General features: G+C 51.4%; 1 protein-coding gene across 3 annotated transcripts; it reads right to left on the reverse strand.

Annotated features, from left to right (window-relative positions):
* Positions 1 to 149: 149 nt before the first annotated feature.
* On the reverse strand, positions 150 to 23,963 carry RhoGAP1A (Rho GTPase activating protein at 1A). Of its 3 annotated transcripts, XM_017240695.3 has the most exons (14): positions 23,771 to 23,963; positions 21,849 to 22,513; positions 16,636 to 17,267; positions 15,932 to 16,574; positions 15,566 to 15,870; positions 15,336 to 15,477; positions 14,803 to 14,823; positions 14,163 to 14,261; positions 2,592 to 3,599; positions 2,148 to 2,531; positions 1,920 to 2,080; positions 1,711 to 1,850; positions 1,394 to 1,643; positions 150 to 1,329 (listed from the first exon to the last, which is right to left on the reverse strand). In XM_017240695.3, the coding sequence occupies exons 2-14, from the start codon at positions 22,197 to 22,199 to the stop codon at positions 1,140 to 1,142; spliced, it is 4,326 nt and encodes a 1,441-aa protein (XP_017096184.2). In that variant the 5' UTR covers positions 22,200 to 22,513; positions 23,771 to 23,963; the 3' UTR covers positions 150 to 1,139. The 3 variants fall into 3 exon arrangements, with proteins under 3 accessions (XP_017096184.2, XP_017096185.2, XP_070135711.1); XM_017240696.3 differs by lacking the exon at positions 14,803 to 14,823; XM_070279610.1 differs by lacking the exons at positions 21,849 to 22,513; positions 23,771 to 23,963 and adding an exon at positions 19,489 to 20,027.
* Between the last annotated feature and the right edge of the window lie 350 nt (positions 23,964 to 24,313).

Consider the following 24,313-nt stretch of genomic DNA (forward strand, 5'->3'; position numbering starts at 1 on the left):
TTACCTTTCAATATAACCTCATCTATCAACTCTTATCTCTTTCTTCTATGGAAGACGTGCATTAGGCGGCAGCGTCCTTTCGCTTTCTTTCTCCCAAGATAACCCACTCTTTTCCTATATAAATCCTTTCATTTAAAAACTCTCCCACCTTTTCTAAATAGAATATATTTTATTTTACGCTTCTGTTTATATAAAACCTAAATAATTAATATAAAACAAGACGAAAAAAAAAAACAGAATTTATAAGCATACACATCTCGTACATCAATCAGCCAGCAAACGCGCTACCTCACATTAGTAAATTATAGTACTAAGTATATTAATTAATTAGGTATAGGTAGGTATATATATATGTCTCTATATATATATATATATATATATTTAAATACATATATATATATATATATAATGTATACTTGTAATATTGAAAATATTTGCATTTCGTTACTAATTCTTCTCTCTTTTTTTTGTTGCAATTGTTGCAGTAAGCTAGCGGCAGGCAGGGACATGGGTACATGGGTACATATAGGGGAGTTATTAGTTATCTTTTCTTGTTTTTTTTTTAGTTAGCTCGCTTTGATCGTAGCATTAAGATACATATATATATATCGGATATCCGTAATACATAAGCATATGTATGTATAGAGGGAGGGAATTGTGGGTGGGGGGGGGAGAGAATGCAAGAAAGCATACAAGCCATACAAGCTAATGGCTTTCTAATTAGGGTTCTTTTTAGCATTATAGTTGCTATATAGTGTTAGACACTTGATCATCCCAGGTGTGTGTTGATGTGTGTGTGTGTGTGTATGTGCGTGTGTGCATATTTGTATTTTTGATGTGCTTTTGTGCTTGTGCTTGTGCCCGCCATTGAGCAGATTGTTCGATCCTAGCCAGCTCCTCATCCTCATCATCATCATTTCTGGTATATACAATTGGCAGCAGCTTGGGTGTGGTTGTGTGTGTGTTTATGTGCGTGTTAGGTCCTTTTTATTTTTTTTTTTAGATTTGCATTTTTGTGCAACAAGGGGCATGGAGTAGGCGTATCAACTGCTCTCTCTCTATTGCTATGTAAAAAAAATATATAATTTATATATATATATATATATATGATCCATATGTATAATGCAGGGGGCAGGGCTTTAGTCCTTCTTGATGCGAGCCTGCAGGAAGCAGTAGAGTATACCGGCCTGGGCCATCACATCGACTGTACTGGCGGCCAGTGGATCCTTCTGCTTCACCTGGGTCTGGCCGGGGCGCAATAGAGTCGGCCCGAAAACCATGGCCAGGTTGTGCAGCGACATCTTGTTATCCGCTTCCTTTTCATGGACTCTGAAAAGATGGACACCATGTCAGTTAAATCCCTAAGAGAATCCTCTTATTAGGTCCTTCCCACCTTATCAAATGATCCAGAATCAGACTGATGGAGGCCTTGTTGGCCTGAGGAAGCTCTTCGAAAACCTTGAGTAGCTCGCTGGTCCGTATGGCTTCATTGTTGTTGCTAAAGGCGCTGAATGTGTCGAAGAAACGCGGATAAAGCTGATCCGTGAATAGGGCTTCGGGTAGTTCTCGCAAGAAAGTCTTTAAAATTCCAGTCACCGAGTGGATGTCCACCTCGCGTAGTAGCTGCTCTGCCTCATAGGCATCTAGTTGGGGGAAAACACACCTTTTAGCATAAAGTAACTTAAATTATAGAGGAAGATAGATGCTAACCCGATTCAAAGGCCTTCTTGAGCTTGGAAAGATCAGAGGCACTACCGCTGACACGATAGCAACCGACCTCCAGCATTCCACGTCGCTCCACCTCGCGTATGCAGGCACTGATGATGAACGGAATGTCGCGTTTTTCGCGTCTGGAATTGGAAGATTATACAGGTTAGTCTTTGGTATGGTTTGGAGCTAAGAGATGACTAGATACCCACTTCAATACTTGGCTCATTTTGGCACCGAACAGTGCACCTGGCTTGGTTGTGGCGCGGCACAGTTCTCCGGGCACGAACCGGAAGCTGCAGCCCAGCTCCAAAGTCTCGCTGAGCTTAATGGTACGTGTCTGGGTGGTCTCCGTCAACCAGCTGAGGCTTAACTGCAGGAGAAAGGATATTACAACTTGGAAAACCATGATCCACATGATCTTATGATTCCAAACCCACCTTGAGTATGTGCTTGGCCCTGAGAAGGGGACGCTCCTTGGCCTCGTAGAGCAAAATGCGCACATTCTGGCTGCCCTCGAGCTCCAGCATGAAGCTCTCGTTCCAGAGCGGGGTCTGGCTGCGACAGATCATCTTGGTGGTGGCCTTGCGGAAGTAGTGGCCATAGGAGTCGACCTCGATACAGATATACAGATCGGTGGGCTGCTCCAGGCCCTGCAGCCCTTGGACGGCCATGTGAAGGTCACCGACCAGGAGGCTCTCGTCGTTGGTGTTGCGCATCAGATACGAACCCATTTCAGTCTTCATGCCCTTTTGCATGGCCACAATGAAGGCGGTGACCTCCAGAGCATTTATTGTGTTGGCACCCGGCAGGTTGCATTTTTGCTAAAGATTAAGGTTCAAGGATTAAGGATTAGGAAGAAGACTCAGACCAGAATGACCCACCTTTAACGATGTGATTGAATCAATCCACTGTGTCCGCTCAAAGTCCGAGCTAAGGAAGAAGGTCATGGTCTTGTTGTTGGCCTTGTTGCCCAGTCGCAGGACCAGATTGGGCGTGGCCAGCACCAGCTGTGACTCCAGATCGGCCAGCTTGCGACGGTACTTGTCGCCGGAGCGCACCGTTCCACCGCCATTGTTGCTGGCCGCCTCCAGGGCCAGTTGATCGCGCACCGAACGCAGGTTGCGCTTCACTTGCGAAATGTTCGCCGGACTAGATTCCTTCAGCTCCGCGGCCGGATCGGCCTCCTCGTAGATGGAGATATCCTTCAGGGGTATGAACCACTTCAGCTCGTAGTCGATGCGATCTCGTCCCAGAGCCTTGTACTTGGCACAGGCAATCACATCGTTGAAGAGGAACAGATGGCGCAGCTTACGATGTGCATCGACCAGCTCCACGATGAAGGAGTTGCGCACCATGCGCCGCAGGTTGCGGTTGGACTCGATGGGCAGGCGCTGGTTGACCACGTTGAACTGATTGAGGAACATCTGAATGATCTTCTGGGCCTGGCGCAGCGGCTGGTGATCCGGATGATTGGGCGGCGTCTCCCGGAGCAGATCGTTGAAGACCAGGGCGTTGATTTGGACGCGTGCCACCGGCTTGTGGAGCAGATCCTCGAGCGTTAGCGACTGCTCGGTTTGCAGATTGACGACAATGGTCGATACGATCTTCTTGAACTGCGGATTCGTGCCACTGCACTTCTTCACCGTGTCGATGGCGTTCTTGTAGTTGTGCAGAAAGGCGCTGTACAGGTCGAACATGTCGGCCATGCGCTTGAAGGGCTCTCCGATCAGGACATCGCCGCCCTCGTGCGACACGATCGTCTTCAGGTCCGCCAGGAAGGCCGTGTGCAGTTCGTACAGTTCGTCGATCTTGAAGAAGATCGTGTTCTCCTCCTCCTCCTTGATCACAGGCTGCGATGTGTTCAACGTGGCGTGGATGGCCTTCTTGTACTGTTCGGAGAAAGAGGAGGGGAATCATTAGTTACCTGATTTCCACAAAAATCCACCAAGCTATAACCTCATCCTCCGGGGCAACCCTACGGCGAAGTAAGTGCAACAATTTCTTTATTTTCTTCAAAAAACCCATTTCTATTTTATTTTTCGGACCAACTGCTCCGACTCGAGACTTTCCTCGCCGATCTCTTAGAATGGGAAGCACACAATGAGCTCCAGGATGCGAGGTTCCACTGGGAAGCTACGAATGTATTCCCAAGGCCTGCTCGATTTACTTTTCGTTCGGACTACATGTGAGGAGCGTCCCATTCGCGCCAGTACTGCCTCCTAATGAAACCGTGCGAGATCCGTGGTGAGGAAGATACCTCAGGACATTCCCCTGCAGCTGCAAGATCTGTCCTCCGCCTCCCCGACGCATCTACATCTACCCAGGAGCTCCTAGAACACAATCCCAGCTGCAATCCTCATTCACCTAATAAAAAGGATCCCACCTTCCTTACGGGAAAACGGAATGCATTCAGAACCATCCTAGCAGCCCCAGGAGCACCAGGTTCACTACCAGAGCAATCCCAGCAGCACCAGGACCACCCGGATCGCTGGAGCACCCGGAATGCATCCAAGAGCATCCCAGCAGCCCCAGAACCACCTAAAATCCATCCAGGAGCATCCCAGCAGCACCAGGGCCACCAGGAATCCATCCAGGAGCATACCAGCAGCCCCAGGACCACCCGAATCGCTTCCAGAAGCATCCCAGCAGCACCAGGAGCACCCGGAATGCATCCAGGAGCATCCCAGCAGCCCCAGGGCCACCCGGATCGCTTCTAAGAGCATCCCAACAGCCCCAAAACCACCCGGATCGCATCCAGGAGCATCCCAGCAGCACCCGGAATGCATCCAGGAGCATTCCAGCAGCACCAGGAGCACCCGGAATGCATCCAGGAGCATCCCAGCAGCTCCAGGAGCACCCGGAATGCATCCAGGAGCATCCCAGCAGCCCCAGAACCACCCGGAAAGCATCTAGGAGCATCCCAGCAGCCCCAGGGCCACCCGGAATCCATCCAGGAGCATCCCAGCAGCCCCAGAACCACCCGGAATGGATCTAGGAGCATCCCAGCAGCCCCAGGGCCACCCGGAATCCATCCAGGAGCATCCCAGCAGCCCCAGGGCCACCCGGAATCCATCCAGGAGCATCCCAGCAGGCCCAGAACCACCCGGAATGCATCCCGGAGCATCCCAGCAGCCCCAGGGCCACCCGGAATCCATCCAGGAGCATTCCAGCAGCCCCAGGAGCACCCGGAATGCATCCAAAAGCATCCCAGCAGCCCCAGAACCACCTAGAATCCATCCAGGAGCATCCCAGCAGACCCAGAACCACCCGGAATGCATCCCGGAGCATCCCAGCAGCCCCAGGGCCACCCGGAATCCATCCAGGAGCATTCCAGCAGCCCCAGGAGCACCCGGAATGCATCCAAAAGCATCCCAGCAGCCCCAGAACCACCTAGAATCCATCCAGGAGCATTCCAGCAGCCCCTGGAGCACCCGGAATGCATCCAGGTGCATCCCAGCAGCCCCAGAACCACCCGGAATGCATCCAGGAGCATTCCAGCAGCCCCAGGAGCACCCGGAATGCATCCAGGAGCATCCCAGCAGCCCCAGGGCCACCCGGATCGCTTCCAGGAGCATTCCAGCAGCCCCAGGACCACCCGGAATCCATCCAGGAGCATCCCAGCAGCACCAGGAGCACCCGGAATGCATCCAGGAGCATCCCAGCAGCCCCAGAACCACCCGGAATGCATCTAGGAGCATCCCAGCAGCCCCAGGGCCACCCGGAATCCATCCAGGAGCATCCCAGCAGCCCCAGGAGCACCCGGAATGCATCCAAAAGCCCGGAAAAGCCCTGGTCTTCTTCAGGAGCATTCCAGCAGCCCCAGGAGCACCCGGAATGCATCCAGAAGCATCCCAGCAGCCCCAGAACCACCTAGAATCCATCCAGGAGCATCCCAGCAGCCCCAGAACCACGGGGAATGCATCCCGGAGCATCCCAGCAGCCCCAGGGCCACCCGGAATCCATCCAGGAGCATTCCAGCAGCCCCAGGAGCACCCGGAATGCATCCAAAAGCATCCCAGCAACCCCAGAACCACCTAGAATCCATCCAGGAGCATTCCAGCAGCCCCTGGAGCACCCGGACTGCATCCAGGAGCATCCCAGCAACCCCAGGGCCACCCGGATCGCTTCCAGGAGCATCCCAGCAGCACCAGGAGCATCCCAGCAGGCCCAGAACCACCCGGAATGCATCCCGGAGCATCCCAGCAGCCCCAGGGCCACCCGGAATCCATCCAGGAGCATTCCAGCAGCCCCAGGAGCACCCGGAATGCATCCAAAAGCATCCCAGCAGCCCCAGAACCACCTAGAATCCATCCAGGAGCATCCCAGCAGACCCAGAACCACCCGGAATGCATCCCGGAGCATCCCAGCAGCCCCAGGGCCACCCGGAATCCATCCAGGAGCATTCCAGCAGCCCCAGGAGCACCCGGAATGCATCCAAAAGCATCCCAGCAGCCCCAGAACCACCTAGAATCCATCCAGGAGCATTCCAGCAGCCCCTGGAGCACCCGGAATGCATCCAGGTGCATCCCAGCAGCCCCAGAACCACCCGGAATGCATCCAGGAGCATCCCAGCAGCCCCAGGGCCACCCGGATCGCTTCCAGGAGCATTCCAGCAGCCCCAGGACCACCCGGAATCCATCCAGGAGCATCCCAGCAGCACCAGGAGCACCCGGAATGCATCCAGGAGCATCCCAGCAGCCCCAGAACCACCCGGAATGCATCTAGGAGCATCCCAGCAGCCCCAGGGCCACCCGGAATCCATCCAGGAGCATCCCAGCAGCCCCAGGAGCACCCGGAATGCATCCAGGAGCATCCCAGCAGCCCCAGGAGCACCCGGAATGCATCCAGGAGCATCCCAGCAGCCCCAGGAGCACCCGGAATGCATCCAGGAGCATCCCAGCAGCCCCAGGAGCACCCGGAATGCATCCAGGAGCATCCCAGCAGCCCCAGGGCCACCCGGAATGCATCTAGGAGCATCCCAGCAGCCCCAGGGCCACCCGGAATCCATCCAGGAGCATCCCAGCAGCCCCAGGAGCACCCGGAATGCATCCAAAAGCATCCTAGCAGCCCCAGAACCACCTAGAATCCATCCAGGAGCATCCCAGCAGCACCAGGGCCACCCGGAATCCATCCAGGAGCATTCCAGCAGCCCCAGGAGCACCTAGAATCCATCCGGAATGCATCCCGGAGCATCCCAGCAGCCCCAGAACCACCCGGAATGCATCCCGGAGCATCCCAGCAGCCCCAGGGCCACCCGGAATCCATCCAGGAGCATTCCAGCAGCCCCAGGAGCACCCGGAATGCATCCAAAAGCATCCCAGCAGCCCCAGAACCACCTAGAATCCATCCAGGAGCATCCCAGCAGCCCCAGAACCACCCGGAATGCATCCCGGAGCATCCCAGCAGCCCCAGGGCCACCCGGAATCCATCCAGGAGCATTCCAGCAGCCCCAGGAGCACCCGGAATGCATCCAGAAGCATCCCAGCAGCCCCAGAACCACCTAGAATCCATCCAGGAGCATCCCAGCAGCCCCAGAACCACGGGGAATGCATCCCGGAGCATCCCAGCAGCCCCAGGGCCACCCGGAATCCATCCAGGAGCATCCCAGCAGGCCCAGAACCACCCGGAATGCATCCCGGAGCATCCCAGCAGCCCCAGGGCCACCCGGAATCCATCCAGGAGCATTCCAGCAGCCCCAGGAGCACCCGGAATGCATCCAAAAGCATCCCAGCAGCCCCAGAACCACCTAGAATCCATCCAGGAGCATCCCAGCAGACCCAGAACCACCCGGAATGCATCCCGGAGCATCCCAGCAGCCCCAGGGCCACCCGGAATCCATCCAGGAGCATTCCAGCAGCCCCAGGAGCACCCGGAATGCATCCAAAAGCATCCCAGCAGCCCCAGAACCACCTAGAATCCATCCAGGAGCATTCCAGCAGCCCCTGGAGCACCCGGAATGCATCCAGGTGCATCCCAGCAGCCCCAGAACCACCCGGAATGCATCCAGGAGCATCCCAGCAGCCCCAGGGCCACCCGGATCGCTTCCAGGAGCATTCCAGCAGCCCCAGGACCACCCGGAATCCATCCAGGAGCATCCCAGCAGCACCAGGAGCACCCGGAATGCATCCAGGAGCATCCCAGCAGCCCCAGAACCACCCGGAATGCATCTAGGAGCATCCCAGCAGCCCCAGGGCCACCCGGAATCCATCCAGGAGCATCCCAGCAGCCCCAGGAGCACCCGGAATGCATCCAGGAGCATCCCAGCAGCCCCAGGAGCACCCGGAATGCATCCAGGAGCATCCCAGCAGCCCCAGGAGCACCCGGAATGCATCCAGGAGCATCCCAGCAGCCCCAGGGCCACCCGGAATCCATCCAGGAGCATTCCAGCAGCCCCTGGAGCACCCGGACTGCATCCAGGAGCATCCCAGCAACCCCAGGGCCACCCGGATCGCTTCCAGGAGCATCCCAGCAGCACCAGGAGCACCCGGAATGCATCCAGGAGCATCCCAGCAGCTCCAGAACCAACCGGAATGCATTTAGGAGCATCCCAGCAGCCCCAGGGCCACCCGGAATCCATCCAGGAGCATTCCAGTAGCCCCAGAACCACCCGGAATGCATCCAGGAGCATTCCAGCAGCCCCAGGAGCACCCGGAATCCATCCAGGAGCATCCCAGCAGCCCCAGGAGCACCCGGAATGCATCCAGGAGCATCCCAGCAGCCCCAGGAGCACCCGGAATGCATCCAGGAGCATCCCAGCAGCCCCAGGAGCACCCGGAATGCATCCAGGAGCATCCCAGCAGCCCCAGGGCCACCCGGAATCCATCCAGGAGCATCCCAGCAGCCCCAGAACCACCCGGAATGCATCCAGGAGCATCCCAGCAGCCCCAGGGCCACCCGGAATCCATCCAGGAGCATCCCAGCAGCCCCAGAACCACCCGGAATGCATCCAGGAGCATTCCAGCAGCCCCAGGAGCACCCGGAATGCATCCAGGAGCATCCCAGCAGCCCCAGGGCAACCCGGATCGCTTCCAGGAGCATTCCAGCAGCCCCAGAACCACCCGGAATCCATCCAGGAGCATCCCAGCAGCACCAGGGCCACCCGGAATCCATCCAGGAGCATTCCAGCAGCCCCAGGGCCACCCGGAATCCATCCAGGAGCATTCCAGCAGCGCCAGGGCCACCCGGAATCCATCCAGGAGCATTCCAGCAGCCCCAGGACCACCCGGAATCCATCCAGGAGCATTCCAGCAGCCCCAGGAGCACCCGGAATGCATCCAGGAGCATCCCAGCAGCCCCAGAACCACCCGGAATGCATCCAGGAGCATCCCAGCAGCCCCAGGGCCACCCGGAATCCATCCAGGAGCATTCCAGCAGCCCCAGGAGCACCCGGAATGCATCCAGGAGCATCCCAGCAGCCCCAGAACCACCCGGAATGCATCCAGGAGCATTCCAGCAGCCGGAAAGCTGCTATAGGATACTTCTGGAAGTGATCCGGTTGGTCCTGGGGCTGCTGAAATGCTCCTGGATGGATTCCGGGTGCTCCTGGGCTGCTGGAATGCTCCTGGATGGATTCCGGGTGGCCCTGGGGCTGCTGGGATGCTCCGGGATGCATTCCGGGTGGTTCTGGGGCTGCTGGGATGCTCCTAGATGCATTCCGGGTGGTTCTGGGGCTGCTGGGATGCTCCTGGATGGATTCCGGGTGGCCCTGGGGCTGCTGGGATGCTCCTAGATGCATTCCGGGTGGTTCTGGGGCTGCTGGGATGCTCCTGGATGCATTCCGGGTGCTCCTGGTGCTGCTGGGATGCTCCTGGATGGATTCCGGGTGGCCCTGGGGCTGCTGGGATGGTCCTGGATGCATTCCGGGTGCTCCTGGGGCTGCTGGAATGCTCCTGGATGCATTCCGGGTGGTTCTGGGGCTGCTGGGATGCACCTGGATGCATTCCGGGTGCTCCAGGGGCTGCTGGAATGCTCCTGGATGGATTCTAGGTGGTTCTGGGGCTGCTGGGATGCTCCTGGATGGATTCCGGGTGGTTCTGGGGCTGCTGGGATGCTCCTGGATGGATTCCGGGTGGCCCTGGGGCTGCTGGGATGCTCCTGGATGCATTCCGGGTGGTTCTGGGGCTGCTGGGATGCTCCTGGATGGATTCCGGGTGGCCCTGGGGCTGCTGGGATGCTCCTGGATGCATTCCGGGTGCTCCTGGGGCTGCTGGGATGCTCCTGGATGCATTCCGGGTGCTCCTGGGGCTGCTGGGATGCTCCTGGATGCATTCCGGGTGCTCCTGGGGCTGCTGGGATGCTCCTGGATGGATTCCGGGTGCTCCTGGGGCTGCTGGAATGCTCCTGGATGCATTCCGGGTGGTTCTGGGGCTACTGGAATGCTCCTGGATGGATTCCGGGTGGCCCTGGGGCTGCTGGGATGCTCCTAAATGCATTCCGGTTGGTTCTGGAGCTGCTGGGATGCTCTTGGATGCATTCCGGGTGCTCCTGGTGCTGCTGGGATGCTCCTGGAAGCGATCCGGGTGGCCCTGGGGTTGCTGGGATGCTCCTGGATGCAGTCCGGGTGCTCCAGGGGCTGCTGGAATGCTCCTGGATGGATTCCGGGTGGCCCTGGGGCTGCTGGAATGCTCCTGGATGGATTCCGGTGGCCCTGGTGCTGCTGGGATGCTCCTGGATGGATTCCGGGTGGCCCTGGGGCTGCTGGGATGCTCCTAGATGCATTCCGGGTGGTTCTGGGGCTGCTGGGATGCTCCTGGATGCATTCCGGGTGCTCCTGGTGCTGCTGGGATGCTCCTGGATGCATTTCGGGTGCTCCAGGGGCTGCTGGAATGCTCCTGGATGGATTCCGGGTGGCGCTGGGGCTGCTGGGATGCTCCTGGATGCATTCCGGGTGGTTCTGGGGCTGCTGGGATGCTCCTGGATGGATTCCGGGTGGCCCTGGGGCTGCTGGGATGCTCCTGGATGCTTTCCGGGTGCTCCTGGATGGATTCCGGGTGGCCTTGGGGCGGCAGGGATCCTTCTGGGGCTGCTGGAATGCGCCTGGATGGATTCCCGGTGCTCCTGGTGCTGCTGGGATGCTCCTGGAAGCGATCTGGATGGCCCTGGGGCTGCTGGGATGCTCCTGGATGGATTCTGGGTGCTCCTGGGGCTGCTGGGATGCTCCTGGATGGATTCCGGGTGGCCCTGGGGCTGCTGGGATGCTCCTAAATGCATTCCGGGTGCTCCTGGGGCTGCTGGAATGCTCCTGGATGCATTCCGGGTGCTCCAGGGGCTGCTGGAATGCTCCTGGATGGATTCCGGTGGCCCTGGTGCTGCTGGGATGCTCCTGGATGGATTCCGGGTGGCCCTGGTGCTGCTGGGATGCTCCTGGATGGATTCCGGGTGGCCCTGGGGCTGCTGGGATGCTCCTGGATGCATTCCGGGTGGTTCTGGGGCTGCTGGGATGCTCCTGGATGCATTCCGGGTGCTCCTGGTGCTGCTGGGATGCTCCTGGATGGATTCCGGGTGGCCCTGGTGCTGCTGGAATGCTCCTGGATGGATTCTAGGTGGTTCTGGGGCTGCTGCGATGCTTCTGGATGCATTCCGGGTGGTTCTGGGGCTGCTGGGATGCTCCTGGATGCATTCCGGGTGCTCCTGATGGTGCTGGGATGCTCCTGGAAGCGATCCGGGTGGCCCTAAGGCTGCTGGGATGCTCCTGGATGCATTCCGGGTGGTTCTGGGGCTGCTGGGATGCTCCTGGATGGATTCCGGGTGGCCCTGGGGCTGCTGGGATGCTCCTGGATGCATTCCGGGTGCTCCTGGGGCTGCTGGAATGCTCCTGGATGCATTCCGGGTGCTCCAGGGGCTGCTGGAATGCTCCTGGATGGATTCCGGTGGCCCTGGTGCTGCTGGGATGCTCCTGGATGGATTCCGGGTGGCCCTGGTGCTGCTGGGATGCTCCTGGATGGATTCCGGGTGGCCCTGGGGCTGCTGGGATGCTCCTAGATGCATTCCGGGTGGTTCTGGGGCTGCTGGGATGCTCCTGGATGCATTCCGGGTGCTCCTGGTGCTGCTGGGATGCTCCTGGATGCATTCCGGGTGCTCCAGGGGCTGCTGGAATGCTCCTGGATGGATTCCGGGTGGCCCTGGGGCTGCTGGGATGCTCCTGGATGCATTCCGGGTGGTTCTGGGGCTGCTGGGATGCTCCTGGATGGATTCCGGGTGGCCCTGGGGCTGCTGGGATGCTCCTGGATGCTTTCCGGGTGCTCCTGGATGGATTCCGGGTGGCCTTGGGGCGGCAGGGATCCTTCTGGGGCTGCTGGAATGCGCCTGGATGGATTCCCGGTGCTCCTGGTGCTGCTGGGATGCTCCTGGAAGCGATCCGGATGGCCCTGGGGCTGCTGGGATGCTCCTGGATGGATTCTGGGTGCTCCTGGGGCTGCTGGAATGCTCCTGGATGGATTCTAGGTGGTTCTGGGGCTGCTGCGATGCTTCTGGATGCATTCCGGGTGGTTCTGGGGCTGCTGGGATGCTCCTGGATGCATTCCGGGTGCTCCTGATGGTGCTGGGATGCTCCTGGAAGCGATCCGGGTGGCCCTAAGGCTGCTGGGATGCTCCTGGATGCATTCCGGGTGGTTCTGGGGCTGCTGGGATGCTCCTGGATGGATTCCGGGTGGCCCTGGGGCTGCTGGGATGCTCCTGGATGCATTCCGGGTGGTTCTGAGGCTGCTGGGATGCTCCTGGATGCATTCCGGGTGCTCCAGGGGCTGCTGGAATGCTCCTGGATGGATTCTAGGTGGTTCTGGGGCTGCTGCGATGCTTCTGGATGCATTCCGGGTGGTTCTGGGGCTGCTGGGATGCTCCTGGATGCATTCCGGGTGCTCCTGGTGCTGCTGGGATGCTCCTGGAAGCGATCCGGGTGGCCCTGGGGTTGCTGGGATGCTCCTGGATGCATTCCGGGTGCTCCAGGGGCTGCTGGAATGCTCCTGGATGGATTCTAGGTGGTTCTGGGGCTGCTGGAATGCTCCTGGATGGATTCTAGGTGGTTCTGGGGCTGCTGGGATGCTCCTGGATGCATTCCGGGTGCTCCTGATGGTGCTGGGATGCTCCTGGAAGCGATCCGGGTGGCCCTAAGGCTGCTGGGATGCTCCTGGATGCATTCCGGGTGGTTCTGGGGCTGCTGGGATGCTCCTGGATGGATTCCGGGTGGCCCTGGGGCTGCTGGGATGCTCCTGGATGCATTCCGGGTGGTTCTGAGGCTGCTGGGATGCTCCTCGATGCATTCCGGGTGCTCCAGGGGCTGCTGGAATGCTCCTGGATGGATTCCGGTGGCCCTGGTGCTGCTGGGATGCTCCTGGATGGATTCCGGGTGGCCCTGGTGCTGCTGGGATGCTCCTGGATGGATTCCGGGTGGCCCTGGGGCTGCTGGGATGCTCCTAGATGCATTCCGGGTGGTTCTGGGGCTGCTGGGATGCTCCTGGATGCATTCCGGGTGCTCCTGGTGCTGCTGGGATGCTCCTGGATGCATTCCGGGTGCTCCAGGGGCTGCTGGAATGCTCCTGGATGGATTCCGGGTGGCCCTGGGGCTGCTGGGATGCTCCTGGATGCATTCCGGGTGGTTCTGGGGCTGCTGGGATGCTCCTGGATGGATTCCGGGTGGCCCTGGGGCTGCTGGGATGCTCCTGGATGCATTCCGGGTGGTTCTGAGGCTGCTGGGATGCTCCTCGATGCATTCCGGGTGCTCCTGGGGCTGCTGGAATGCTCCTGGATGCATTCCGGGTGCTCCAGGGGCTGCTGGAATGCTCCTGGATGGATTCCGGTGGCCCTGGTGCTGCTGGGATGCTCCTGGATGGATTCCGGGTGGCCCTGGTGCTGCTGGGATGCTCCTGGATGGATTCCGGGTGGCCCTGGGGCTGCTGGGATGCTCCTGGATCCATTCCGGGTGGCCCTGGGGCTGCTGGGATGCTTCTGGATGCATTCCGGGTGGTCCTTGGGCTGCTAGGATACTTTTGGAAGCGATCCAGGTGGTCCTGGGCCTGCTGGGATTCTTTGGGGTGCATTCCAGGTGCTCCAGGGTTCGCTAGGTTGCTTTTGGAAGCACGTTGGACGCTTCTAGGCCGACCGGAATGCTTTAGAAATTACGCTGGATCCGCCCATGTGAACGACTATCACTACTATCAGTAGCACCGAAGAACCAAATCAAAACCCCGCTCGAATCTTTTAAGGATTCTCATAAACTATCCTCTAATCCTATGCACTCTTATCCTACCCATAGGCTTATTCTACAGTTTCTGTCAAAAATCTAAAACAAGGTGAGTACCTCCGCTATCAGAAATGGAAGCTTGGTTCTGTCTCGAAGGACCAAAAGTTTTCTCTTGTGGAGGATATATATCTCCTCCTCCATACCCATATATATATGAGATAGCTTTGGTGGTTTGTTACATTTTCCATTTTTTTTATATTTGTAGTTCACTCACCTGCATCATCTTGTTGAGGCACTCCACGTATATCGTCTCGCTCTGGATGATGGAGCTGAGTATGGAACGTATTTTGGCACCACGGGCATTTCCACAGACCTGTCATACGGAGATGTCATGAATAAAAGTTATGAATAAAATGAACTGAAGACACCTCTTTCCAAATTATATACTTGTGGATGGAGGCAACATTTAAACAGAAGGGCATTTATGTACAGGAGGGAGTATTGGGTGCTTAAGGGGGGTTTCTTTCTAGACCTTAAGCCTCACTATCATGGAATACAAAATGAACCCAAAATTCAGGCAAAAAAAATGGATTAGACAGAGACAGGGTGAAAGCACACAAATGGGAGTGAGTGGGGGACGTCGACAATTGATCAGTGCAAGTATATACAATCGTACGAAGATATATAATAATAATAATATATATATATATATGTCTATATATGGGTGAAAGTGTAAAGTGAGGAACTGAGGGCAGAACTAAACCAACAAAGAGACAAAAAACACACAAAAGTAATGGAAGAAAGCGCATTCAAGGAAGCTATAGCTGTACAGATCATAGATCATATCACAAGAAGGCTACAATCTATAACTATATAGCGTCTATATATATATATATCCTGATCCTGGTACTCACAAGTATCGCTGAAACAAGGTTCTGTTAAGGGAGAGAAAGTAAAAAGACAGACATCGATGGTTAGTAAGGTTAATTAGTAAATAAATCTAAAAAAAAAAGTCTTAAAGTTAAAATTATGGCCTGGAGGAGGTAGAGATTAGGGCTATAGGGCTGTAGAGCTTGAGAAGCTGGTATTATAGTCATGGCTGACTTCATTGTAGAATCAATTGTGTCATCTGGAGAATGAAAAACAACTTGGAATCTTGGCTTTGAATCATTTGTGAATAAAACCATATTCCGATTCGAAAAGTTTCTTTAAAATAGCGTCTAAGGGGGGGTACTACTATACTACTTTTGTAGTTTCTATACCCCAGAGCACATGCAATTTGCAATCAATTAGCGATAACGACAAATATGTTAAGTGTCGAAGCGTGCGCTTAGTCATCCGGGTGGTGGCGGAGAGATGTATTGCATCAGACCCGCATTAGACCCCGAAATGGGAGGGGAGGCTGCTACCAGGGGGGACTCCATTACTCTGGTTATATTGAGCTCACCTTGCGCAGGGCTCCCGGCGTGTTCTGTGACGTGGTGGTGCTGGTGGTGGTCTGTTCGTCGTGGGATATGGTGCGCAATATGGGCGGACCCTCGTATTCGCCATCGCTGTCCAGTGAACTGGAACGTGTCTCGTTGCTTTGCCTGCAAGGAGGGGGAGGAAGGGGGGCAATGGTAGTTTGCTTATATAAATAGATTCATAATTATCCCTAAAGATAAAACTGAAACATACTGTAGGAAATAGTCGATATTGACGTAGTTGGAGGTCCGGCCGGGAGATTCGGGATCCGCCACACTGGCCAGGGGCAGGGTGCTGCTGCCGGGCGTCGACAGGTCATCGCGACTGGAGGAGGAGCCGGTGCGGCCGGGCTTAATGAACACATACTCGCCCTCGCCGTTGTCCAGCGGCACGCTGTCATAATACGGCTCATTGTCCGCCGCAGAAGCTGCCGGATTCTGTTGGGAGCCTGCCGTCGCCGCCCCCGCCGCCTTGGCGCTCTCAGAGCTCAGCGAGGATACACTCTCATAGCTTTTGATCTGCAAACCAGGATTAGGATGAGATCATGGAACAAGTAAACCGAATTATAGATAAACCCACCACTTCTGATATGCCCTGCGAGGCCAGGGACTCCTTGGAGCCGGCACTTCGCTGATTGGCTGATTCCGCATCGCTGGCCTGCAGGGAGGTGCGCGATTTCTTCTCCAGGCTGCTCGTGGAGCTGCTGTCCGCCGCCGCCAACTTGGCGCTTTTGTTCAGGCTACCCGTGGGCGAGGCGCCCACTCCCGCTGCCGTCCTGCCCGGTGTCAGAGCTCGGCCCGGCGTGGAGGCCGTCCGTCCCAGACTGCCACCGCCACTGCCGCTGGACGGCGAGGCCGAGGAGTCGCTCCTCTTGGCCTGCTCCAGGCCATCCGCCTTGCCACCGCCCACCATTTTGCGTCCCAGCTCCTCCATCAGCTCCGGATTGTTGACGTTCACGAACTTGCCCAGCTCGGGTGTGGTCTTGCGATTGGCCGCATACTTGGCGTCCAGGTTCTCGGAAGACTTCTGGCGCAGGATGTCCGAGGGCTTGATGTTGCGTTCCAACGAGTTGCCGGGACTGTCGGAGGACAGACTGCCGCCGGAGCTGCTCGGCAGTGGCATGGTGCTGCCCGCAAAGGGGCCATCCCGTTTGGGGGAGGAGGACAGCTGCTGGCTGGGAATGGTTGGCGGTTCCACGCGTCGAACATTCTTTGGCGGAGGTCTGCAACATAATGAATCATTAATTCCAATCCCAATCCCATCCAGACTCGCGATAGACTCACCTGGGTGGCATTTTCTTTTTCTCGACGTGGGCGGCGTACGAGGTGAGCGAGGGCGAAAGGGGCGGTGCTGTAGGCTCCACACCCACACCCACGCCGCCACCGGATGCACTGCCGCCTGCAAAGCGGGAGAAGGTGGAGGGCGGAGTGGGTTGTTGCTGCGACGGCTGCTGGTCGTTGACCGAAGTGGCGGCATTGTCGCCGTCTTTGTCTTTGGCCTCCTTGACCTGGATGACGGTGACGTATTGTGATGTGGACTTGCGCAGCGGCAATTTCGTGGCAGCGGTATCCTTGTCTCCATCGACACCTCCCACCCCAGCCCCAGCCCCAGCACCACCATTATCCGGCTGGGCTTTTATGGACGCCGCCAGTTCTGTGATGCATTGCTGGAGTGCTCCATTTGCATCCTTCTCATTGCCGCTATCCTTATCCCTATCCTCCCGTTCGAAGCTCAGATCCGGAATGCGCTTGGCTGTGGGCGGGGCAGAGTTGAGGCCACTGCCACCGCCACCGCCTCCACTGCCCGTGGCATTCTGACTTGTGTGTGTGTATTTGTTGTCTGTGTTAAGGGACAAGCGATCCTTGTCCTTGCCACCAGCGGAGGAGGAAGACTCTCGAAGATTTAAACTGGATTTCTAAAAAAAAATAAAGAGAGAGAGAAGATATTAAAATTCTGCCTAAATTAGCATAAAGATTGGTTTTACAAATTGGGAGAAATCGGTTAGAATTCACTGATTGCAGAACCACCAAAACGGGAGCTCTCTCTCAGCCATGTGCTAATTGGTTACCAATAGCTTTGGATAAGGCTTAAAGGCCAACACCTCCACATCTTAAAAATTGCAAACTATTTTTATAAAAATTTTTATATGTTTCAGATGCCGGGCACGTACATAGTCGTTTCTCTTCAAGTCTACATTGGCCGGCTACCACTACCACCACCACCAAGACAACATGCCACTGGAAATCGACAACAAACTTGGCTTAAACGTGCGTGCCGCGTTTCTTCTCGTTTCTTTCTTTCTTTCTTGCCAACAAATATCTATATATGTATAGGTCTTTCTTTATTTTTGGGCATTGAGTAGAAGAAGAAGAAAAAAAAGTGAAAACTAAAAAAAAAAAAAAAAGAGAGCAGTGGCCAGCCAGACAACGAGGCTTATTACCAAAATGGAAAATTGCCAAAAAAAAAAAAAAAATAATAATAAATAAATAATAATGATTTTAGAAGGGGTGGGTAGCTGCCAGGTGGGTGGATGGTTAGATGGATGGCTTGGCTTAGTTGGCTTGGCTGGCTGGATGGCTGACTGGCTGGCTGGATGTGACCAAGCGGAGCGATGAAGAAAGCGTGCCCAAGTGCGTCTCTCAAAAGCCCCGAAGGTCGATGGCTACTGGTTTGTCTTTTACACAGAAAAAAAAATAAATACAGCTGTATAGAGAGAAATCTTTAAAACTCAATACTACTATTATTTTAAGATTTAAATTTTAAAAAAATTCTATAAATTTTCTCTCTCTGTTTTTGAGAGAAGACTTCTTGTTGTCCTCCATCATCATCATCATCAAATACAGCTGTATAGAGAGAAATCTTTAAAACTCAATACTACTATTATTTTAAGATTTAAATTTTAAAAAAATTCTATAAATTTTCTCTCTCTGTTTTTGAGAGAAGACTTCTTGTTGTCCTCCATCATCATCATCATCATGCAGTGCATTGATACAATTACTTAGCATATTGTCCAATTAACAGGCACTTGGGGTCATAGGCAGCTTATCAGAGCCCATTTTCTCAGGCGGCTGGCTGCTGAGAAATGGCATGAGTAATGCCACTTTAACCCCCGAGAGTCACTTGGGCAATAAATGGGACAGATTTTCTTTAAAGATTTCCAAGAATACCCAGTTCTTTAAAATAGAAACTATAAACTAGAAATATTATAGAGTTTTCTAGAGGGTATAATGACTTAATTAATCCCTATCTTCCTTAATAAATACTGCATTTTGTAGATCAATATATTCCCTTTACACCCTTTTTTTTTTAGAATTTCTTACTTAAAAAAACATCTGTTAAACAAACATGGCCCTTGAGTTATTGGCCATTTTTTGAATCACAATCTCTTTTGGCCAAAAGTCACCCGCACATGTAAGAACTCCGCCCCCTCTGGTATGGTATTATTGATATGGCTTGGGGCTTATCAGGGAATATACATATATATACATTGTGCGTCGGCTGCTTTTGCGGCACAGATTGCTGCCGAAAGGGCGCCCACTCGAACAACAACAATAAAAAAAATACAAAAAAAAAGCAGTTTCACGCCTTTTTTTAAACTGCTTTTGAAAGAGAGGGGGAAAGTATCTCCAAGATACATATACATAGATCTTAAATCTAAAAAGTTAAGATAGCCAACTGAAAAAGTTACGGGTAATGTATTTCAAAGCCTAGAAAGGAAATATTTAGTGGTTTTTAAAATACCTAATACCATTGACTAAAAAAAAGAATAAAAACACTATTATAACTAAGACTTTGTCCTCTATTGTGTTTTTTTTTTTTTTGTCAAGTGCCTTGCCTTAACGCCTATTTTTTTTTTTAAAACCGCTTGCCGTTATTGCTTAATTTTTCAGCCACACAACCATATGATACTGCTACAGATACAGATACAGCTACAGCTACAGATATAGCTACAGATACAGAGTACTTGTATGTTGAAGCTATAGCTGTATTGGTACTTTGTTATATGGCATATTTTTGCGATAAGTTTATTGATTTCAACTTGTGATAATACCACAACAACATTGTTGTTGTCTCGAAATATTTTATACGATAGTTAAACGATAGTTAGACGATAGTTCTTAACTGTTTTTACGCACCCCTCTGGACCATAATTTGAATTTCTCTTTAAAGGAAGCCATGCTTGGAGATCATTCAGCGCCACTTTGTTGAAATTTTTTTTATTTGTTTGTTTTGGAATTTTTTATTTTTATTTTTTTTTTTTTAGGGAGAGAATTTTACTTTTGGGAGAGAGGGCACAACTTAGTGAGGATGACTAGGCGACGCTAACGCCAACGTCGACCGAGACTGCGACTGCGACTGCAACTGCTACGCCGCTAACAGTGCTGACCACGAAAACTTGAGTCAACCGAACACGTTAACAAAAGATACAGATACACGACAATACACGGATACAAGGCGATACGAAGCTATACGGTTATACGATCTATACGGTCTATATGGCGGCCCCAAAAACGGAAGACGGAGCTCTATGAATACGAATGCAAAAATATATATATTATAGGTATTTTTTTTTACGTAATTTTTTTGTTGTTATTACTGTCTGGGGCTTAACAGGTGTTTGTTTGGTTTTTTTTTTTGTTTTAACTTTTAAAATGTAATTGAACTTTTAACATAATTTTTGTAATTTTATTTTTTGTTTTAAAGACTTTGTTTTTTATTTTTCAGACACCCGTATACCCGTACCCGTATCCGTATCCGTTCGTTTGGCCCGTCACAGTTATTCACCCAAAACTACTACTGGCGGGGACAATATATTCTCATGCTGCCACTGGCTGCAACGCTGACTGAGGCCGAGGCAGAGGCCGAAGCCGAGGCCGAGGCAGAAGCAGAGTCATAGACAGCCTAAAGAAAAAAAAATAATGCTATACACCCCCACAGACGCAGGTCTTTGGTGCAGTGGTGTGGGTTGATAACGGGCTTGGGGGAACCAACGATTCCAGATATCGGCAAAGTGCTATAGCCCATAGGCATTATACAGCCCATAGGCCTAGATAGGCTGGGCAGAGAAGTTGCCAGAAGCAGTGGCAGAGGCAGAGACAGAGGCAGAAGTGGCAGCAGATGTTGCAAGTTGTCAACTTTGACTTTATAGCCCAAAAAGATCTTCTTCTATTTTTTAGCTATTTTTTAAGCTTTTTTTTTAAATTAAAATTAATATTAGAGTGCATTTATCGAATATTTTAATGCTCATCTCTATTACTTGTATTTTTTAAAGCGCTATCGCTATTCCCCTCGAACTTTTCCTTTTATTTTAGCCCCGTCTGACAGCTATACCCCCTTATCTGATACTGATAAGCAGGCAATGACATTTGCAGAAGAAAGCTACAGAAGAATGCAGGCCAGCGAAGAAAGATGAGCGCCTGGTAGCATAACGCCAGCCCTTTGGTTGGAAAGGAGGAGTTATTTAAGTAAGGGGAGTTACTAATTAAATAATAAGACTTTAAGATTAAGAATAAGGAATTAAAAAGAATTTTTAAAAATAAAGTATCTTCAGGCTCTTAAGAGGGGTGGGGTTTTAGAGCTTATGGGCCTTAACCAGTTGGGAATTCTAGCAAAAGAGATATTCTAACTAATAAGAGGAGTTTTGAAAAAAAATTAAGAGTTTTTTAAAATCAAATTAAGATTAGCTGGTTAACGTGGTTAATAGTTAACCAAAAAGTATCTTAGTTATCTTGTCTAGGATGTAAGTACCTCTTAGAGGTTCTTGGAGATACTTCTTGGCTTTTATTTAGTTTCTGGACTGTGATTAATTAAGAATTCTAACATCAGACGTTAAAGGTTAGTTAGAATAAGAGGATTTTTAAAATAAATAGTTTACTTAAAGATAAAGCCAAGGAATTATATAGAAATATTACAGAAATGTGTCTATGATCTTTCATATTTTTCCAAGAACTTCTCTCTAAGCCGGCTTGGCTTTTATACTTTTATGGCTAGAACTAGTTGGGAATTATTGGTTAGAGGTTAGAGAGGTTAGAATTAGTATTAGAAAAGTTATTAAAGGAAATTTTAAGAACGAAAGACTAAGAATTCTTCCAAATAGTATCTATATTCAAAGATCCAAGCCATATCTTAGTGAGCTTGTCACTTTTCAAGCTATAGGGGTTAAAGCCAGTTGAGAATTCTAGCATAAATTACTGAGAATAAGGAGTGCTATTTAAGGTTAGTTATAAAACAAGAACTTAACTTTAAGAAAAGACTAAAACTTAAAAAAAAAGTATCCTAAATCCCAATAATCCAGCTCATCTCTAAGAGAGTGTAGAGCTTCAATACCTTCACGGCTAACTTCAATCAAGGATTATAAAGGGTCAAGGGTTATATAACCCCAGAAATACACCTCTTCTAGTGTTAGTTCATAAAAGTTAAGTTATAATCCTTAAATTAAAACAATTACATCCCCAAATAAAGAAAAAATGAATAAAAAATAAACCTTTATACTTACAAATTCTTTGTCCACCCCTCCAGCCGATGAGCCAGCCCCTGGAGGTGCTGCTCCATTGGTGGTAGTGCCATTGTTCGCCGTGCTGCTGCTACTGGTGCTGGTACCACCGCTGGCTGCCTCAAAGAGGGCCGTTGGATCACCGCCGGTGGCGCGATACTTCTCCACATCGGACAACAGACGCTCCAGATACTCCACATAGAGGGTCTCCTGCTCCAGCTCTTTGCTCAGTTCATGGATCTTGACCTTGTGCCGCTCGAGACTGGCGCGTACATCCAGCTCCCAGGCATCGGAGAGGGAGCTCTGCGGAAAACGTTCCATCCACAGACGCTGGAAGTCATTGAAGACGCTCATATTTGGAACCGCTGCCGCTCCACTTTTGCACCAGCTCCTCCACCCCCCGGGGTTGTTGTTGTTGTTATTGTTTTTTAAGAGTTTTTTTGTGGCTAGTTTTTTTTTTATTTTATTGGGTCTGTTTTTTTTTTTATTTATTTAAAAAAAGATGCTGTTTTTGGAGGCACTGCTGCTTCTGTCGATTAAACTTGACGATGATGATGTCGATGATGATGATGATGATGACTTTCTGAGATGATGACGAAGAGAGGGCGAGGTTGGGCCTTTTTTTTATGTAATAACAAGCACCAGTTGTGCGTTGTCGCCTTCAGTGCCTGAAAGATATATTTCTATAGGTGAGTGTGTATGTGTGTGTGTGTGTGAGTATCTCAGATATTGTATCTGTATCTGAGAATATGCCTGCCCTGGGTGCCTGGGTGCGTGCGTCACAGCCAGAGCCCAGCACTTGAATTGAATCAGAGGAGAGACTCCAACATGCAATATCCTTGCGTGGGGGCAGTGCAACAACAACAACAGCAGCAAAAACAACAAAAGCCGGAAGAAGAAAAAGATTTCTTAGGATTTCTCAAGATTTCTATAAAAATTTAAAATAAAATTTAAAATTTAAAATAATAATAAATAAAAATTATCTTTGATTTTTCAAAAATTAAAATTTAATTTTCAGATTTTTTATTTCTTTCTCTTATTTTTTTTTACAGTGTAGTTGCAACCAATGCACTTTTTGTTGCTGTTGTTGTTGTTGCCCTTTCGAATTGCAGCTGTGTGTGTGTTTGTTTGTGTTTTTTTGATGCTGCTGCTTCTTCCTCTACTTCTTCTTCTCTCCATCTTCTCCAGCATCTTCTTATTCCCCCCCAAACTTTGTTGTTTTGTTTTTTTTTTTTTTTTTTTTCCTTTAAGCCAAGGCCAATAGTGTTGGCTCCTTTGTTGTTGTTATTACTGGCGCAGACGCAATGAATTTCCGAATTTTCATCAAAAGTTTTCTCAAAAACAACAACAACAACAACAGTTACGGCAAGATGAAGATGTGCAGAGACACCCGCACTCACACACACACACACACTCATACACACACACATGCAAATAATAATAATAATTGTTGTTTTTGTTGCTCTTAGTAGTTTTCTTTCATCTTCATCTCCTTCTCCCACTCTTCTTTCACTTTAATCAGTGGGCGTTGCAGCTTCAACCCAAAAAAAAAAGAAAAAAAAAATTTTAAAAGAAAAACACAAGCTATTGCCGCCAGCGTCGCTGCCTTTTGTTGTTGTTGTTGTTGTTGCTTTTTTGTCCCTGCCCCAAAACACACACACACACACACACACACAGGCACATGTACAGGTTCACGGAAATATTCAGGGGGGCACAGGTAAATATCCTCGTATTAGATATTTTCACACGAATTCACTGTTTGCCGTTCCAATTAGATTTTACTTGGAAAACATTCATTATATTCACACTTTTTGGCACTCATACAGACACCACTCATTTGCATATGTGCAGCAGTAGCGTTGGCGCTGCAATTGTATGCGTAAAACTCGGCTTGGTTTTGTGCCTTTTACCGTTTCATCACTCACGTTTCATTTTCCGCCACGATTTTCATTCAATGCCGGGCACTAATCGTCTGCCTAACGTTTAGCGGCACAAAACTGCCGAACTTTTGGTCGCGCCGCAACACTTTCACATCGAATATCCAAAAATATCCACATATATCAGCCGATTTGTACAAGTTGGCAGCCGCAATCGATGTTTTCCATAATTCAGTGTGACCACATCTTAGATTCGAATTTCGATTTATTTTTGACCAAATATCGACAAGAGTATCGATATATTTGGCGGTGTTGCCAGAAAAAAATACCAAAAAAACTACCAAAATAGATTTAAATTCCAGTTTAACCGCCAAATTCAAATAATTTTGTAATAATTCAAGTTAACATTAACATTATATAAATCTATAATCTTTAATCTATATACCAGCTATATTAAGAACTATTATTAACTGTCCTTACCAGACTGTCGTTTTATCTAGTTTCTTAAAAGATAACTTTCAAAATGCATTATTTGTTAGTTCTCCAACCTCCAATAAGACACTTTCAAATGAACAAAGTCCAGCAGACGTT

Source organism: Drosophila bipectinata, chromosome XL (assembly GCF_030179905.1).
Source record: "Drosophila bipectinata strain 14024-0381.07 chromosome XL, DbipHiC1v2, whole genome shotgun sequence".
Lineage (NCBI taxonomy): Eukaryota > Metazoa > Arthropoda > Insecta > Diptera > Drosophilidae > Drosophila > Drosophila bipectinata.